The sequence below is a fragment of the Centruroides vittatus genome, unplaced genomic scaffold (assembly GCF_030686945.1).
Source record: "Centruroides vittatus isolate TY-2023 unplaced genomic scaffold, ASM3068694v2 contig_1215, whole genome shotgun sequence".
NCBI lineage: Eukaryota > Metazoa > Arthropoda > Arachnida > Scorpiones > Buthidae > Centruroides > Centruroides vittatus.
The window spans coordinates 385453-399159 of NW_027120777.1; the positions used below are offsets into that span (position 1 = coordinate 385453).

At 29.3% G+C, this 13707-nt stretch overlaps 1 protein-coding gene across 2 annotated transcripts in view; it reads right to left on the bottom strand.

Moving 5' to 3' along the window:
- LOC136986846 (uncharacterized) overlaps nt 1-5172 on the bottom strand; it is a 166024-nt gene extending 160852 nt beyond the window's left edge. For both annotated transcript variants that reach the window (XM_067284480.1, XM_067284474.1), the window contains exon 1: nt 4793-5172. In XM_067284480.1, the coding sequence (XP_067140581.1) occupies nt 4793-4925 (133 nt within the window). In that variant the 5' untranslated portion in view covers nt 4926-5172. The remainder of the gene's footprint in view (nt 1-4792) is intronic.
- Between the last annotated feature and the right edge of the window lie 8535 nt (nt 5173-13707).

Here is a 13707-nt window from a genome sequence, read left to right on the forward strand (position 1 = left end):
TCAACCAAATCAATTATTATCAGTCGTATATAAGATTGATCCAAGCAACAGTAAGTATCTTTTGTTTATTTGCGAGTGAAATAACACGAATAATCCTAAATGACTGCGAGATATAACACGGAAAATGGCATCCCAACAAGAAATGAAGAGAAGGGCTCTTACCAGTTACATAATTTTTCATTGCAACAGAGAAAAGGGGTGGTCGTTTACAATTGTTTACGCTTTTGTTTGCCGGGTAACCCCCTTAAAACAGATGTCTGTGCAGTGAAGAACACCTGGAAATGATTGACAAATGAGGGTTGCTGTACTGAACAATCTAATTCGAGTATCCATTATGTATACGTCGATGCTTATTAAAATTAAAATTTAATGTTAAAATTTCTTAAAATCGCGTATAAATTTATTACGTAATATTAAATGACGTGAATGTATTAAATTGCATATAAATATTTGCAATTTTTACATCAATATATAAGTAATTTGTGTTTTCCACAATATAAAAGTCTCTTGGTTTCTCCATTATCCATTGTCGTTAATTTCAGGCTTATATTTTTGTATACAGATGAAGATGGAGAGGCCCATAAGGGCCTTTTGTCTTCGATTTCATTTGCAGTGTTAATGTGGGAAGACCCTAAAGACAGTCCCTCTATGTCTGGTACCTCCCCAACTTTTTGTATTAAAATTTCTTTGGATAAATAATAGAAAAACCGTGTTTTTATTGATATATTATTATGCCTTTCGGGAATTGATCAAGGCCTCATTTCCCTCATCTCGGGCCTTTCTCGAGAATAAAGTTTCTTAAATTTTTACAAGGCTAACATAAAATTCTAGATATAGATTTAAGAATTAAGAGTATAAAAATGAGTTTTCACTTTAAAATAATAAAATAATTGATTAAAATATTACATTTTTTGAAAAATATATAAATTCAAGTTATTGTAATAAATACAAATAATTCAATTAAAAATATATAATTAATTTATATTTATAACTAATTCTATTCACGAGTTTTATTCTTTTCTACGTTATAACCCTTAATAAAATTATTTAATTATTAAATTTTTAATTTATTTCCAATTAATTAATTATAATTCTAAATTTAATTCGAAAATGAATTTTTTTAAAAAAATATTTAATTAAAAAACAAAATTATTTTTATATATGTTTTTAAAATAAGCTTATAATATATAACGAGGAATTTTTTAAGAAGAAAAAATTAATTTTATATTTTAAATTAATTTATTTTATTGTTAAAATTCTCAGATATTTATCAGTGAAGTTAAATACGTTTCCCTACGTTCAGATGAATTTAAATAATAATAATAATAAAGTAAAAAATGAATTTATATATATTTAATTTAAGCGCTTAAATTTAAAAAAATTTTATTTTATTCCTTAACAAATAAAATAATTCAAGAAATTTGTAATAAATTTAAATTTTATCTTCGTGTCTTTAGATAGTAAGTAGAACAATAACAAAAAATTCCGAGGTCATAAAATAGATTTTAAAATACAGCACCGAAACAAAATGAATTATTAAAATTTCGAATTTTTTAAATGCTTGAATAAAATAATTTCCACGGAATTTTTTAAACAGAATTTACGTTTAAATATATCATAACAACAGCATCAGTAGCAGTAGTAGAGCATTGTAACTTATACGTAATAATTAAAGGTCATAGTTCACTTGTGGCCTCATGTAACCCCGCTTACATGTGGAGGTGTTTATACAGAACTCGTATACCTGCTACGAACAACGTACTCCATCCGGTTGCCATGTCAACAGATTGATTTTCCACTATCTCTTAGACTTAGAACTTATAGGATGCTTCTCCGTCAGACTCGCTTGCATAAGGAAAAGTGTCATTTACAGGCGCATAGTCACTATCAATCTATACAGATTTCATTCTTACATAACATCGATTGTTTAAGCGCTTGATATAAATGGAATAAATATAAAAAAATTAAAAAAAAACAAACCTAATTCGATTAAAATGTATTAAAATAATTTATTTTTAACCTTATTTTCCATATTTTAATATTAAAATAAGGTTAAAAAGTAGATATTCTCAACACTCCTTTATTACCGTAAAAAGAATGTTTTTAATAAATTTAAATCATTTAAATCGCTTCCTATAAGAAATATTAAGCCGTTATACAGTGTTTAAAACTGTAATAAATTAAAATATATGCAGTAAAACCTGTCTAAATCGGAACCTTCGTAAACGGAAAATCTCTACATAACAGGGGGATTTTTTGTGTAAAAATTAAAGGACCTATTCTAAACGGGTTTCCGGTTCACAAAGGTTTACTGTATAATTTTTGTAAAAATAAATAATAAAAAAAATATATTAAATTACATATTAGACGTTCGAGGATAAATTTTTATTTAATAAATTTTATTTTAAATAATTCAGATTTAAAATAATAATACATTAAGTATAGTGACTTTTGTAAAAATTGAGAGAAAGCGATCTCTCATATCGACCCATCTGTCATTACTATCTCCTGAATAGCTGTTAGAATATCATATATCAAAATTCCAGAGCAAGAATTTTATTTTTATAAACTTTTCTTTTAAAACTTTAACATTTAATTAAAGTATCGAATGTTTAAAATTGTACTTTTACTTATAAATAATTTTTTTTTAAATAAATAATAATAATAATAATAATTCCTGTTTATATGTTTCCATTCTTTCACATCTCTGCTACTTCTTACTCTCTAATTTAATTTTTACACTTAATTTTTTTAAAAAATTAAATAGTGTAAACAATTGTTTTTAATCTTAAACTTATTATTTCAGCTTTATTTATTTATTATTATTATTATTATTTTTATTAAATCGATGGATGTAGAAATCTGTATAAACTCTAGAAATCTCTCTCTCTCTCTCTGTAGATGTATCTAAAATTTATTTATTTATTATTTTTATAGAATAAAATTTAAAAAAAAATTCTAGAATTTAACATCAAAAGTAAGATTCTGAGCACAGAAAAAACGTTAAACAAGATCAATTTGACATAAAGAAAGGGAAAAAATTAGGAAAAAAAAATTCCCTGTAAAATTATTTTTCCATTTGGAAGGGAATTTTTTTTGTTTGTTCGTTTGTTTTTTAATTTATATTTCGAGTAAATAATTAATCGTTTCCCTAAAATTTTGTTTTAAAATTTAAAAAAATTAATAAAATATTCTTTGTGTTTACATAGTGATACACTTATACTTAAATTTGTTTACAAATGAAACAATTTTACTTCTATTTTTATAATAGGAGAAAAGCGCAAGATGTACTGTTTTAAAGTAAATAAATAATAATAATAATAAAAAAAGTAGATTTAAGAAAATTTTACGGATAAAATATTTAATTCTTAATACTAAAACTCGCTATCGAATAGAAAACAATCTTAATTTTAATTAATCTAATCGATTGCTAAATAAAATTAATTAATTGTAATTAATAAACATAATTTCAATATGTGCCTCAGTAAATCTTTGAAAAATTGCTTCCAATACTTAAATTATTAATTACTTTTATAATATAATTAAAATTTTCGGAATAAAGAAGACAAATTGTGTTTGGTAAACATGATTTATCATAAATTACAATTATTATTCTTCAATAATTATAACACTATTAAGATTTAACTGGGGGAATTTTCAAGATATTATTCTCTCATTTAGTTAATGATGATAATGAAAAAAAGAGGGGAAAATATTCGAAAAGATAATCTTAAAAATTGATTTTTAAATTAACTCCTATTCAACTGTGAATAATGCAAGAAATAAAGCTTCCAAGATAATCAACTCCTGATAGAAGTTAGCCCTTTATACTTTAATTATAGATTAAAATTCCTAATCCATCTTATCATTTATAAAGAATTAAATTCACGAATCACATCTGGAATATCTTGAAGAGATTTATAGTGTAGAATCTGTAATAAATTAATTAAAATTAAGGTAAATACTTCAAAGTTTTACATGAATTAGCAGCGATTCTTAAATTCAGCTGTTCTATAGAGTTTATAAGGAGTTTAAGGTAATGAATTTAATGTTAATTTATATTTATTTATGGAAGAAAATTCATATATGTATTTTTTTTTTATAAATATATCAACCAATAAAACGTTAAACTGAAGTGTAAAAAGTTATACGACGTTGTAGAAGATTATTGACAATATTACTTGGCATGTGAAGTAATATTAGGGATATTGGATGCCCAGTTTTTTAACTGTGAAAGAAAAAATATATATATATAGAAAGAGAGAGAGGAGAGGTCAACGACAGGACGTCACTCCTACATACTCAACTTTTTTCCTACATTTTTTTCTACAATAATTAGATTTTGTGACCTCAAACCAGCATCCACACACATCACTTCTTGTTACGTCACTAAATGCACGTACGTATGAGAAAAAATTTCGTATTTTTTCTATAATTTTTGCTTGAATTTCTGCCGTTTACGAGGTGTTAAAGAGACTTAAGATGGAAGGAAGCGCGCACAATACACAAAAACGAGGACGGAGGGGAGAGACGTAAGAGGAAAATCCACGATTTGATCTGACATAGAAATGAAAAGAACACGTGGAACACGGATAATCAATAGAAACTGCGGAGACAGCGAGTTGCCACTAATGTCGATCTGCCCATACATTTCTCTCATCAGTCAGAGTCGGAAGGGGCCATTGTTCTGTTCGGAGATTGGAGGTCAGAGGTCGTGACACTCGTGCACTTTCCTCCGACGTCTCCTCTATTCTTAGATTGAGGAGAAAAGATTGAAAGTAAAGTTACTCACCGTCTCTTTTATGCCTGAAAACTCTTGTTGTGTTTTCGTTTTCCAATTTCCATTGCGGGTAAGACAAAGCGAAGTATGGGATGGAAGTCACCAACGACCAAAACACTAGAAATTTGGGAATTTTGGAATCCATAACCTCAAACCATTAAGTCGTTATCCCTATTGAGTGAGAGCTGGAAGCTCTCCTTTTGACCATGTTAAAAGCTGTGTATGAATCCTACCGAAAGGGAAAGCTGTCTCATCTCTAGGCTAGCTTCATTCCGACTGACAATCTCCAGCTTCCGCCGAAAAAGACATCTGCCACCTGGCGACGGAAGATGGAAGCTCTTCGTTTAATATTTATACAGCGACATCCACCACTCGAATCTGTTTCTCCCGCAGTTTTACAACGTTACATCTGTATAAAAAAATAAAAAAACGCTAAAATTGAGTCGTAAAATTAACTTTCGAGTTTAAAATAAAGAATTCGATCGATTTTCTTACATTTTAAAAAAAATAAAATCGGTTTTCTAACGGGTTTTTCCTCATCCTCGCAGCATCAAGGAGTCGGAGTTAACTCGTGTTTTCGAGATTATATAAGAAATTTTATGTAATTAAACGATTAAAAAACGTTTTAAATATTTAATTCGAATTAATTGAGGATCGTAGGCGTGATGTACGTCACGAATATAGCATTCAGATGCTGGGATTTCTAGCATTTACGGATGCCAAATTGAAAGAATGATGGATGGAAAGACATCAAACGATCGCATTCGAGACAAGAAAAGTGACTTCTAACATGTCACTGCTACTGATTTGGAATTGCAGATATCACGTTCAATCTTAATCTAAGAAATCGAACTGCTCCCGATGTTCCTATATATTGAACTTTATTAGAAAATAAAGTTTTATTTTCTACTCCAGTTGGTTACTGCAATGTTGTTTCCATCGGAAACTAAATTGAAATTTTCTATTTTTAAACCCTAATTTCTTTACTTTTAACAAGAGAACGAGTGAAAAATTTTAATTTTTAATCGTATTTTTAATTTATTTAATTTAAAATATATGCTCTCCATCTCAAATTAGTGTCTTGTCCTGTAAATCATACTTTTCCTGATAACAATAGAGTCATGCTGGTCATCTAAGTATCCATTCAGGGAAATTTTTCAATCGAAATAATTTAATTTCCGGTTCAAATCGGAAGTTCGTACATAGTTAATCGGGAAAAAATTATAATTAAAGTGTACACACATTTAACTTGATTATAATGGATAATTATATGGATTTTTATGTGTACTTAATGCTTTGTTTATGATTTTAAAGCGCCTTTTTCGTAAGTCGAGTTATAAAAATAACGGTTTTATAATATTTGATGTATAGCTTAGAAAATAAATTTTTTTATATAAATAGTTATGGTTACGGACCATCAAGAGTGTGGAATTATCGCTTATTACACTCTTAATTGCGTGTAAGTAACTTAGGTGCAGCAAGGAATGGCTTTTAAAAGTTTGAAGGATATTAAAATAACAAGAAAACTTCACTTCATAAATGATTTAAATTAATTATTTATGGTCAATATATTCATATTTATAACGAGGACATCATCAAAAATTGTTGAATTCTTTTATTAAATGATAGAACATCGATGACCTAATTATGTCACAGTCAATAAAGCGTAATCTATAACAAGTTTAATATTTATTTAACGTTTAATATGTATACGTAGAGAATGCCTGTGTGCATTGTCCAATCTAAAAAAAGGGGGAAATTGAACATAGATTTGAGGAACACAGAGAAGGAAATTGAATGCAAAAGCGCAGACACAGAAAGAGTATTGAAAATGGATGTATAGAACACGGAGGAGTGTAGAATACGATGTATAAAACACAGAAAAAAGTGTTCAGCGCAGATTTTAGAACACAGAAAAAGAAGTTGATTGAATACAAGTGTATTCAATCAACTTCCTTTTCTTACACTTTATACATTGTATTCTACACTCTTCTGTGTTCAATCAACAGCGATGTAGAGAGAACAGAAAAGGGAGTCGAGTACAAAGAGGCTTATAGAAAACGGAAGAGCGCTGAATACAAACGCACAGAACACTGATGTGAAAAACACAGTGAAGACAATTGAACACAGACGTTTAGAATACAGAAAAGGAATCTGAATACAAAGAACAGAGTGTTGAACAACAATAGAGCAGAGAAAGGAAATTAACATAGATGGATGAACATTTAGTAGTGATTAACTCTAAAAATTGGACTTTCTTCTATTAAATTTCTAAATTTATTTTTATTTTTACAATAGAACGTCAAATAACGGCCACCTCCCAACAACGGCCGCCTCTAAACAGTGGCATATTTTATTTTTTAGGATACTTTCCTGTAAACAAAATTGCATACGAACCAACCTCCGAACAACGGACACTTTTTTGTTTCCGTCGGATTCCGTTCTTTACAGGTTAGACTGACGTATTTAAAGTGCTTCTCTCTGTATGTGAATTAAAATTAAATACGTGCAGTTATTCATAATATGACTGACGCAGTTTACTAATTCACTATATACGGTATTTAACTAATTTATGCACGTGTTTACTCATTTATAAATGCCAATAGTGACGATATCAACACACAAATTGTGACACTTGACATTTAAATACGCTTAGATGATTTTTAAAAATAATTAAAAAAAATTAAAATATATAATTTAAAAAGTTTAATAATTCCGAATTTATCCTGTATATAATCTTATTTTCCTTGCTCTTGATTGGTTTCAAGTAATTTACGTTACGTTACGTAACTTTTGCGTCATTTTGCTTTTACGTGACTATGACCTCACTTTTATGTTTAGGCTTTATGTAAGAGTTTTCCCATTTTATGTCGACGGGTTTTCGACGTCATTTGCATAATTTTGACGCAATTTGCTTAATTTTTACATCAACTTGACGTCATTTTGTGATTAATTTTGCGTAATTTTGATGCCATTTTGTGATTAGTTTTGAGTAATTTTGACGCCATTTTGTGCTTAATTTTGCGTAATTTTGACGCCATTTTGTGATTAACTTTGAGTAATTTTGACGCCATTTTGTACTTAGTTTTGCGTAATTTTGACGCCATTTTGTGATTAGTTTTGAGTAATTTTGACGCCATTTTGTGATTAGTTTTGAGTAATTTTGACGCCATTTTGTACTTAGTTTTGCGTAATTTTGGCATAGTTTTTATATAAGTTTGACACCTTTTCGCTTTATTTTACATAATTTTGAGGTTATTTGGCGCTTAACGACGTCAAATTTATCTAATATTGACATTTTGACATAACCTTTATGTTTATTTCTCTAAAAAAATAATAATAAATAAAAATTTTCACGGCCATTCAAACGGAAACATCGCAAACAATCACATTTTAATCATAAAAAATAAAAATTTAAGTAAATAAGCGAAAAATTTACGAAATAAAAATTACTTTTTACATCTTTCCAATATCATTTTCAAAATTTTTTCTACGCAAACGAAAGTGAAGAAAAAAGTTTCATCACAAGAAAAAAAAACTCCCGTTCGATCGTGTTTACGCCTCACTTGCCAATTTTCTTTTGATTTTTTACGATTGTTCGTCGTTATAACCTCAAATAAATTAGCAAAACGAAAGGGAAAAAAAAGAACATGGCGGAACACGAAAAAATGGCAACACTTTATAAAATATTATAGCTCGAGGCGACGTCATTACTCGCGGATTACACGAGCGGCTACGTCATCGTAGGTTCACGCGAGAGAACGACGACATTTGGCGAAGTGCCAACGTTTAAAGGCAATGAACGAAAATGGCGGAATTACGGCCTCTGACCTACTTCCCTTTATTTTTCATAAATTATACGAAAAGCAATTAATGGCGGTGTTTATAACGCTAACTTTTGCATAAATCACTTAAATTTTTCTACGTGGACGAGCAAATATTTTCCTAATTACGAGGTTGGTTTTCGTCTGAGGAAGGGGGAGGGAATTTTTGGGTAAACTAGAGGAAAAACTAGAGGAAAACTTATGTTTATCTTCGTTTAAATAATTTTCTGATTGCGTGAACAGATAACGTATAAGTAATTAAATGCGTTTATAAGATGTATAAAGCATTAAAATAATTAATTCGAGTGGTTTTGATAGTGGAGTTCCTCCTTTTAAACTTGTTTTCGGAGGTGGAAAAACATGTAACAAAGATCTTAAGCTAAACTGATTAATATGAGTTCGTTTTTAAGATTTTCCACTTATTTTACTAAAATTTTAATGTATAGTCGAACCTCCGAACAACGGACACCTTCCAGCAACGACCACCTCAAAACAGCACCCATTTTTTTTCTGCACAGAGAATAGAGGCCATTCTTTCATTTACTTTTTGGAACGAAAATGTATACAGAGTAACCTCTAAATAGCGGCCATTTTAGGTACAAATATGCGTACAAAATAACCTCCAAACATCGGCAACTTTCCTCGTTCTCTTCAGTGTCCGTTATTCAGAGGTTTCTCTATATCAAACTATTATTTAGTTTAATTAAATTTGCATGTAGTTAATATAAATCAAGTTTTGATTGTTTAAGACAAATAAGCCGATATTTTAAAAACTAATTTACTCGAAAAATATTTAACATTCGTAATGTCCGTCTGTGTGTCTAGTTGTGAAAGTGCATAAAGATTCTATCATAATTAATTAAAGATAAAATTCGAGAAATATTTTAATATTAATCTCAAACAGAATATTTAAGAGAAAATTATTTTTGTTTGCAATTTTAAACGGAAAAAAAACTTTTTTTTTTTTTTTAACTTTTAACTGGCGTTTCCTGGACATAGAAAAATGCAATAAAATTCGAGAACGTTTGCTCTTTTTTTATTTTTGTTTACGAGATAAAAGTTTAGAGTGCTGTTAAAGTCAATGAAATTTCTTCTTCCTAAAGACTAAACCATAACAGATAAATCGATAACAAGCACACACACACACACACACTACGCTTCTAGTGTTTCTACTCAATTTTCTTTTTATGTCATTTCCATTAACAAATCTTTTAATATAAATCGCTCCGTGAAATATTACATACAAACAGTATTTTTTAATAAATAGTATTTAATAATAAAGCATGAAAATAATAGTAAGGCAGAATACAAATGATAATTAATAATATAGTGTGCAGATAGTGCTTAACAACATAAAGGAGTATTTAACAACACAGCATGCAGCGGTGTACTGTACTTAATAACACAGCATAAAGATAGTATTTAACAATACAGCGTGAAGAGCGTACTTAATTAACTATAATGCACTACATTCGTGCATTATAGTTACAGCACAAAGTGGTGCTTAAATATACAGTACGAAGGTAATCTTTAAATAAAAGTAAAAAAAAAAAAATATGAAGTAAATTTTTAAAATCATATTTTAAATTAATTTATTTAAATAAAAATAAAATAATGATTTATTTTTTTAACTTTTTATCTTTGGAAAAAATAAACAGAGAATGCAATTTACATACTAAAAAATCAGGTTAGACAAACAACAGGAGCTTGGGACAATGGAGTTGGAGTTTAAAAATAGAAAATAGGAAGATTTCTAGAAGCATTCACTAAAAAAAAAATTCATAAATATCGAAATTACTAATTAAATACGTGAAAAATAATGAAGTCAAGAAAGTTGTGAACTGCAAATGTAAATAGTCTCATTTCTTCTGCCTGACAGCTTTTATTAATGACTGGAAACTTGATCTACTGCAACTTTCAGATCAAGGCAGGAATCTTTCATTAATGGCAAACACAATGACATTAATCCATTCTCTAAGTTAAATAATATAATAAACTATTGTCATATTGTGTTTCGGATTACGGAACAATGGAAAAAAAAGCGTCATGTTTCGCACCAAAGAAAAATGGCGCTCGACGTTTTTACGATCATGCGAACAATTTTAGTATAATGAAAATTTTAATTAAATAAATCTATACGAATATAGTAAAACCTGTCAAAAACGGAACCCTGTCTAAACGAGAAAAATTCTTCGATTTTCTACAATAAAATCTGTGTAAACCGGAATCACGGGGTATCGCATATTTTTCCCTTTTGACAGGTTGCCGTTTTGCACAGATTTTTTTAACAAAGAAAATCTCTCCGTTCCGTTTTGGCAGGTTTCCGTTTTATTACGGTTATGTTTTTGACAGGTTTTATTGTATTTTAAAAAAAAATCCCTGTTCGAAACGGAAACCTGCCAAATTGGAAAAATATTTGGTACCCTGCGAATCCGATTTGCACAGGTTTTAGTATATGATTATTCTGTTTTTTATGATTAATTTTGAATATTTAAATGCTATAATAATTGTTTTATTTCCACAATTGTTTCATATTTTAAATCGGGGATAATGATAATTTAATGCTTAAATTTTTCAAAAATAATATCTAATTTGCAAGCTTATTAAAAGAAATTAATTGTAATTCTAATTTCTAAATCATTTTTTTATTAGTTATAAGAAGAAAACTAAACAACGAGCTGCATAACTTTCTCGGCAAAAAAAATTGTGTGTAGCGCCATCTGTTATGAAATTTTATTAAAAGAAAACTTTTTATATTATAAACTCTAGGAATAAAAGTTTTAATTTATTATATTAAATAAATTATTTGTTAATAGCAAATTTTAAATTTCTGTTTAATAAATATTTTGGCATCCTCACTAAAATCGGGGCCCTGTGCTAAAAGCGAGTAGCCCGGCAACCGAGAATTTTGCGAATAAGTCTACTACAGCGCCGAGTAACGATTGAATTATGAAACATCATTTATTAAATCGTATCGTTATTTTTAGTATTAATATTTATATACGTATATAAATATTTTACCTCTTGTTAAAAATAATTAGCGAGTTATAAAGACTATAATATAAATTATAAAGTTTTATAATTTGAAGTCGAATAACCTGGTATCGCTTGTTTCCTCACGTTCGGCATATTATGTATCTGCTAAAAAATGATATAATATCTATTGTAGGGAATTTGCTTAAATTTCTAATAATAAAATAATAATTAATTTTTCAACCATAAATAAAACTAAAAATAAACTATTTTTGACGACAGACGGAGTTTGATTCGTCTGTCGTCAAACGTGAGTGTTCGCAATTTTCTTTTTCTTTTCTGTATTTTTTTTTTATGGAACTTTTTTCTTTCTCTTGATACTTCTAAAATGTTCTTCTGTTTGTTAAGTGTATTTTTTCGTTTTATTTTTCTTTTTGTAAAAGTAAAGCTCCACGTGAATATAGAAAACTTCAACTTGATCGCCAGATGGCGTTACCTGAAGACGCGCTTGCTGATCGCCTGTAGGAGGAGTTCTACTAGAGTCCATAGAAACAGAGAAGTTTCAAGTCGAATCACGAGTGACATCATGAGCATGCGCAATTGTCCGGCGCCATCTTTGTGGTTTGTTACGTTTTATTTATGAACCAATTGTCCTTCCACTCTAATTTACATAAATAAAAGCGTGTGTATTTTTAAAGATATAAACCAATAATTTCCGCTGTTCATTTACAAACAGCTTAATTAGATTATTTTGGTGAGCAACGTTAACATTTTTTAGTAACATTAACAATGCCGAATAAGTATTTTATGATGGGTATAAGTCTGGATACTGTAAATCTGGCGATAAGTGGCATATTTTTACACCACTTTCAAACCATATATATCTATCGACTTTGGTTTTATTCATTTGGTTGGTAGACAGTTTTGCTGTTTTCAAGCAGTTTTGTGATTTTTCCTACTGTTCTGTCAAGAAAAATCTTATTCATAATTACATTTTTAAATTTTATATCATATATAAAGAAAGAAAAAGTGTATTTGGTTTTTAGGAAAATTTAAGATGATAATTTGAAATTACAGATGACGTGGATATCCAAGTTTTATTGCTACATATTGTGAATGAAAGTTTTGTACATAATATTCTGAGTATAACATATCTGGTATATAGGTATATAACATATATGGTATATATAGGTAATGGCAAAATAAGTAAATAAATTTGCATTTTTATATTTTATTTTATTACATATGTATGATATGTAGGAAAACCATAGCTTATCCTACGATACATTTAAATAGCCAAAGAAATTTAATCCAGAAAAAGACAAATTATTTTAAAATAATTTATTAACTTTAACACTACTATACAATTTTACGTGGTTCAGTACAGTGAGAAATAGTATTTGAGATGAAATAGTTTTGTATCAATATTTTTGACATGAGAAATTTCTTATGACACTTACATTGGCACTATATAGTTTAGTAATTTATATAATATTCTGCACTATCAAAAGTAGAATATGAACGAAGATTTATTGATGGCCTACTACACCTGTCCTTGTTTATATAGGTCTAAAACACAGTGGCGTGCCGTGAAATTTGATGATAGGGAAGCTGTGTTTCTGTAAGAAGCCGACTTCCAGGGGCAATCGGTTAATTGCGCGTCAGTAATGGTCTAGGGTCCATTCGTACATGGGTGGTGGCTGTAGAGACAAAGACGACAAGTATCTGACAAAAAGCGTTTATTTTAACATAAAATAAACATACACTATGTACTGTACAAAATAGTTTGCTTTAGGACAATCGGCCGTTCGTACGTCCCGAGCGTCGATGTGGTTTTTCGATGGTCGATCGAAGGTGGCCCCGGGGCAGTGGCGTCGACAAGTCTGTAAGGCTCGGGAGACTGTCCGTTGGAGTCGGGGACACGGTCTAAGTCCGAAGTGGCACGAGTTACAGGTTGGCACAATAGACGAAAAATTTTTTTTTCTTGCTCGTTGACACACGGCGTTTTGGTTATTCGAACGTTAACCGAGTGCCAGGTGTCCTCGATTGTCGGAGATTATATCTATCTCCGTTCTTTCTTTCATCCATTTTGATTGGCCGTTCTCCCTCAATCACGCTTCCCGAGTGGTT